General features: G+C 61.9%; 1 protein-coding gene across 2 annotated transcripts; it reads right to left on the reverse strand.

The window, feature by feature from the left end:
- Window positions 1-262: 262 nt before the first annotated feature.
- Window positions 263-5,121, reverse strand: PTMA (prothymosin alpha). Of its 2 annotated transcripts, none has more exons than XM_055300609.1 (5): window positions 4,883-5,121; window positions 2,178-2,249; window positions 1,834-1,927; window positions 1,264-1,337; window positions 263-1,013 (listed from the first exon to the last, which is right to left on the reverse strand). In XM_055300609.1, exons 1-5 carry the CDS (start codon window positions 4,925-4,927, stop codon window positions 966-968), a joined length of 333 nt encoding a protein of 110 aa, XP_055156584.1. In that variant the 5' UTR covers window positions 4,928-5,121; the 3' UTR covers window positions 263-965. The 2 variants fall into 2 exon arrangements, with proteins under 2 accessions (XP_055156584.1, XP_055156583.1); XM_055300608.1 differs by having other exon boundaries at window positions 1,834-1,930.
- Window positions 5,122-5,378: the final 257 nt, after the last annotated feature.

Here is a 5,378-nt window from a genome sequence, read left to right on the forward strand (position 1 = left end):
CCCTTCACAAGCCCTAAGGCCAGTGCCCTCCCACCAGGTCTTGGTGACCAGCTGCAGCTCAGCCCTTCACCACCATGGCCACCCACCTAGCTGCCCAAACGGCATAACCCATCCTCCTTGCCAACTTGGGTCTTCAGCCCACTATCCCCAGGAAATACAGCTGTGTTCCAGCTCAAGATCCTCCCAATCCTCCCCTCCCATCCTTGCCTCTCTCCCCAGAAAAGTCCAAACTGAAACACCGAAAAACCAGGCTTCAGACAGCTTTGTTAGAACAACTCAGCAAAATAAAATTCCGGTTTATTGTTGGACAACATTGTTTCACACATACATCAAACAGGCCAAAAAAAATAAACAGCAACTTCATAGACAAAAAAGGAAAAAAAGAAACCTTTTATCTTTGGCCTTTTTAACCATCTCATACAAACCAACTACTTATAGTACAGCTAAGTACATACACAAAAAAAGTTACTGGAATGCTCGGAATAAGATTGTTTTTTTGTTGTTGTTTTTGCTTTTTTTACAAGGTTTTTTTTCTCCTTTGAGATTATAATGAACATGGTCACACCACAAGTAAAGTCAGAAGTAGGACAGAGAACGCTCCGAAGGCTGGTTTGGTCATCCGAGATCATTAAAAATGGCTGACCCCTAACAATATGTACAAAAATATAAAATGTAAATAAAAAATACAAACAAATTTTCCTTTTTAAAGTACTTTTAAGAAAAAAAGCAGGGCCTTGGAAGTTTTGGTTCTTTTTTCCTCCCCTGTTGCAAATTCACGTTGTGGTTTTGGTTGGGTGGCGGAGAGCGTGTGTCATCTGCGGGTGGCGCTGCCCGCGTTGGGCAGGCGGGCGGGACTCTCTACTCGAAGGTGACCACGTTTAGATTCTGAGACGGGAAGTGGAGGGTGAATAGGTCACGGTGGCCTTTTTTTTGTTAAGTTTAACTTTTCCTTTTTTTTTTGCTGTCTAGTCATCCTCATCAGTCTTCTGCTTCTTGGTGTCGACGTCGTCATCCTGCACAGAGAAAGGAGGTCAAGGCCCCTGCAGCCCATTGGACCCACCCCAACTCCTACCGGGAGAGGCCAGGACCAAGCACTCGCCACTCCAGAGGCTTCCAGAGCTCTGGAGAAGCCAGGCCTAGAGTTCTTTCCGGTTTCTGCTCAAGATAAGGGAGCCTTTTGGGACCACACCACCCAAGTCCGAATCAGCCCCTCTGGCTATATATAGTGCCTCAGATCCTGACCCCACCCAAGCCAGAACCTACCTCATCATCTTCAGCTGCCCGTTTGCCCGTAGCTGCCTCGGCCTCCTCATCTTCATCTCCATCCTCTTCCTCTCCTGTAGAACCAAACCCCAGAGTAAACCACACTTCCTTTCTCAACCAACCAGAAGAATCCTGGTACCCTACCCGCCCAGTGACAGCCCAAACTTGGTTGGGGTGGGGACATGACAACACTGCAGCTCCTCAGGAGACCTCCCAGTGACAGATTCACCAAGGAAGAAGAGTATTCCTTATCTCTGCTGCCTGACAAACCAGGCATTCAGGATACCGCGCCACCCATGTAGGCATTGGTCTCTAGGAGGAAAGAGGACCCAGGCAGCTGCACCCAAACAGGACAGAATAACAAATCAGCACGTGGGTCACCTGGTGAGAGTGTGGATATGTGGGCACAGCTTCACTAGCCTAAAACCAGAGAGTCCAACTGCACTGTACAAACCCAGCTGCAGGTGGTCCAACCCGTCTGCACCCCAGGAATTCTCAATTCCTGCCCCTTTGCTAGACAAGTCCAGGGAAAAGCACCCCCTAAAAAGGGAGACAAACAAAGCTACTCACCATCACCTTCCTCCTCCTCCTCCTCTTCCTCCCCTCCTTCCTCCTCCTCTTCATCTACCTCATTGTCAGCCTCCTGCTCCCCATTTTCCTCATTCTCCTCGACAGAAAAACATACCAGGTTGTTAATAAGAGATCACCACCCCTTCCCCCAGGCCCCACCCAATGCACCCGGGGCCCCAGACCAGGCACCAAGACCTTAACTCCTCTTCCTAATGTTCCAGCAGAAGACCGTGATACAGGAACTACCCAAGGACAGCCTCCTGGCTCACCCCAGACTAAGCCCAAGCTGGAGAGCACTTCCAGCCAGGAGCAGATAGGGCAGCACGGGCAAGACAGACACTCACAGCGTTCCCATTAGCAGGCGCGTCTCTTCCATTCTCTGCCTCCTCCACAACTTCCTTCTTCTCCTTTAAGTCCTTCAAAAAGTAAGAGGGAACCAGTAAGTCTTTTGAGAACTCCTGAGCTGGTAAAGAGGCCCAGGACTCAAAAGGGCATCAATGTCGCACTGATCTGATGTCCTAACAGCCCCGTGTTACGCTTGGAAATACAGGAAGGGGGAGCCACAGGATACCCAGTTTGTGGTCAGAGTCTCCAATTTCTCAACTCTGAAGAAACACCAAAAAAACAAAAAAAAAAAGAACCCTCTGCAGTTGCTCCCAGTGCCCCTGCTCCTGCATCTGCAGACAGGGAAGAGCCATGTGGCACCGCAGCCATAAACCCGTCTGGCCGGGCAGACGAGCCCGGGAACACTCCACTCGCACTCCCTTCGCAGACTGGTTTCCAACCAGAGAGCTCCGCCTCACAAATCCTTCTTGGAAGACAGCAGGTAGGTGCCATAAATAAATAAGGTAATGGAGGGAGGGCCGGGGCGCTGCGGGAGAAGCCCGTGGGCGGGGCGGGGCGGCCCGGGAAGGGGCGGGGGGGGGGGGTCCTCACAGTCAGCTCCCCGGCCAGGCCTTCGGGCGCAGCTCTCTGAAACCCCCGAGCCCACCAACGCCCTCTGGCTGCGCAGCGGTCCCCCCCCCCCCCCCGGAGCTCTTGGTCGCCGCCGGCCGCCCGCTCGTCACCGCGCACCTCGAGGCGCGGACGCCGCCGCCTTCCCAGAGGCCGGCGCGCCGCTGGCGCCCGAAGCCCAGTAACTTTTTCCACCTGGCCCTGCCGATCCAGCCGCCAACACAAACAGGCGCCGGGCCGGGCGCAGCTCGGCCTCCGTCCAGCGAGCGGCCCCGGGGCACCTGTCGACCCCATTACCACCGGCCGGCGGGCCGCGAACCCCGGCGCCGCCCGCTCCCGCCCCCTGGCGGCCGAAGCCCCGGGGAGCGGGTGGGGGCGGGGAGAACGCGGCGCGCAGGCGCGCAGCCCCCGCCCGGCGGGCTTTGCGCGCGGGCCTCGGCACGCACCGCGCGCGCGGAGCACGTGGCCCGGGGCCGCCGAGTGCGCCCCTGACCCTAGAGACCCGGAGCCTGCGGGCTGCGCGGGCCCGGCCGCCGCGCGACCTGCGCGCCAGCCTTTCCGGGCCTCTCGACGCTTCCACCGCAGGCCTCCACGCGCGGGCCCCTCTCTCTGCATTTGGCGGGCAAAGTCCCGCGGGAGGCCGCCCCGAAGTCCGCGGGGCTTTTGCAGTCCCGCAGCCCGAGGCCATCGGGGACGCGCGGTCCACGGGGCTATTTACTGCTCCCGGCGGGAAAGCACCTTGCAGGGAAGCGAACGTCGGCGCCGGGGAGGGCCGACCCTCCCCCCACCCAACTAGTTCTCGGGCTGGGCCCGGAGGGGGCCGGCTGGAGCCCTTGCGGAGATCCCGGGCGCAAGCTCCGCTCCGCCGAGGGAGTCACCCCTGGGAGAAAGCCAGAGGTGACGCCACGGGCATAGAGGTTAAGGAGACGCCAAGGTGACTCCCGCCCGGACCCACAGGGGCACGGACCAGAACCTTAGGTGAAAAAAACCGATCTGCCTCGGGTGCCGCGCTCCCGCCGAGGGCGGAGACGGAGACGCTCCCCGCGCGGGCCGGCGGAACGACCCGGCGCGCAGAACCGGAGCTGCGCCAGACGCGCAGGACCTCAAGACCGAGGGCAGCGAGCTCGGAAGCGTCAGGCCCCGACAAGCCCCGGCGCCCGGCGCGACCCCGCCGCCGGCCAGCCCCGGCCACAGCTTTTGTTCGTCCGCGTCGGCTCCGGGGCGGCCGCGCACACGGTGCTCCCGGGCAGCCGCGGGGGGCGCCCATCGTCGCCCCGGCGCGCCGTTCCTTCACTTTCCGTTTCCTCCCCAAAGGCGCGTGGGCTCGCCTCCTCCACAGCCAAGCCCGGCACCGCTGGTGAATTACTGGAGCTGGGCGGCTGCTCCCGGGCGCGCTCCTCCGGGAGGACGCCTGCCCCCGCCCTCCCTGCGGGCACCCAGGGCGGAGGAGACCTTCACACCTCCGCGCAGACAATCGACGTCGCGGTCGGCCGACCCGCTGCCCCACGCCGCCTTGGCGGACCGCGGTCCGCATTAACCACCTCGGACCGACCGCAAGGCGCGAAACGAGGCGGCCGGGCTCCGAACAAAGAGCAGCGCCGCCGGCGGGCGCTCGTTGCGGAGCCGCCACTTCCCGCAGCCGGCCCGCGCCCGCACGCGCCCCCCCCCCCCCGCCACCGGCACTTCCGATTCCAAAAGCGCTCGAGTTTCAAAGTTATTTCCGTGCGCCCTGCGGGCTGACGACCCCCCAGCCCGGCCCCTCGTCTCCCGCCACCCTCCAGACGAGTCACAAACAAGTTTCAGGAACCGTGGAGCACCCGCCACCCGAGTCGCTGAACCCCCGCGCCCGCCTCCCGGAGCCCCGAGGGCGCCCGGCCCACTCCCCGACGGGCATCGCGTCTGCCGCGGTGCTTCCCGCCCCCTCCCCCGCACACAAAAGAGCGGGCTGCCTGGGGGCCTAGGCCGGGGGCGAGAGGTCCCTCCGCCGGAGAAAGCGAAACCGGGTTCGGGGCAGCCCGGCGGCCGCGCGCGCCAAACACCGCTCCGGCGGCAGCAGCGCGCGGAGCCCGAAGGGGCGGGCGGCGTCCAGCCTCACCTTGGTGGTGATCTCGGAGCTGGTGTCCACGGCCGCGTCTGACATGATGGGGCACGCCGGTGATCCGATGCAGCGGACTAAAAAGGGAGCAAGAGTTCGAGGACTCTGGCGAGGGAGCTGCCGGAGTCCGCGGTGGCGGAGGAGGCGCGCGGCGGAGGTGGTTGCGGCGGACGGGGAGCCGGACACAGGAACAATGCAAAGATGGCTTTTCAGAGCAGCCAGTGGGGAACTCACGCGGCGCCAGAACCTTTAATATAGATTAGTGGGCGGCCCTCGGCCTCCTCTGCCCGAATGCTATTGGCTGAGCGCAGGGAGCGGGCGCTCTCTCATTGGCTCGATTCCGAACAATGGGCAAGCGTGCTTAAAGCGGCAGTGCCTTGGTGCGTCCCGCGCTGCGCAGTCGCCGGCCGCACTGTCATTCAGGGCCTTAGTTTGCCGGGTCTCGGCGGCGCCGGCGCCGCGGGGGAAGGGCGCACGCGCGCGCTCGGGGCGCGCG

Source organism: Nyctereutes procyonoides, unplaced genomic scaffold, assembly GCF_905146905.1.
Source record: "Nyctereutes procyonoides isolate TBG_1078 unplaced genomic scaffold, NYPRO_anot_genome, whole genome shotgun sequence".
In the NCBI taxonomy this organism is placed as follows: domain Eukaryota; kingdom Metazoa; phylum Chordata; class Mammalia; order Carnivora; family Canidae; genus Nyctereutes; species Nyctereutes procyonoides.

Excerpts from the sequence above, each read along its gene's own strand:
- PTMA (XM_055300608.1), bottom strand. The coding sequence starts at position 4,927 with ATGTCAGACGCGGCCGTGGACACCAGCTCCGAGATCACCACCAAG. Across the intron at positions 2,250-4,882 it reads GCTCCGAGATCACCACCAAG|GACTTAAAGGAGAAGAAGGA; the intron begins GTGAGGCTGGAC and ends TACTTTTTGAAG. Across the intron at positions 1,338-1,833 it reads GGAGGAGGAGGAAGGTGATG|GAGAGGAAGAGGATGGAGAT; the intron begins GTGAGTAGCTTT and ends TTGGTTCTACAG.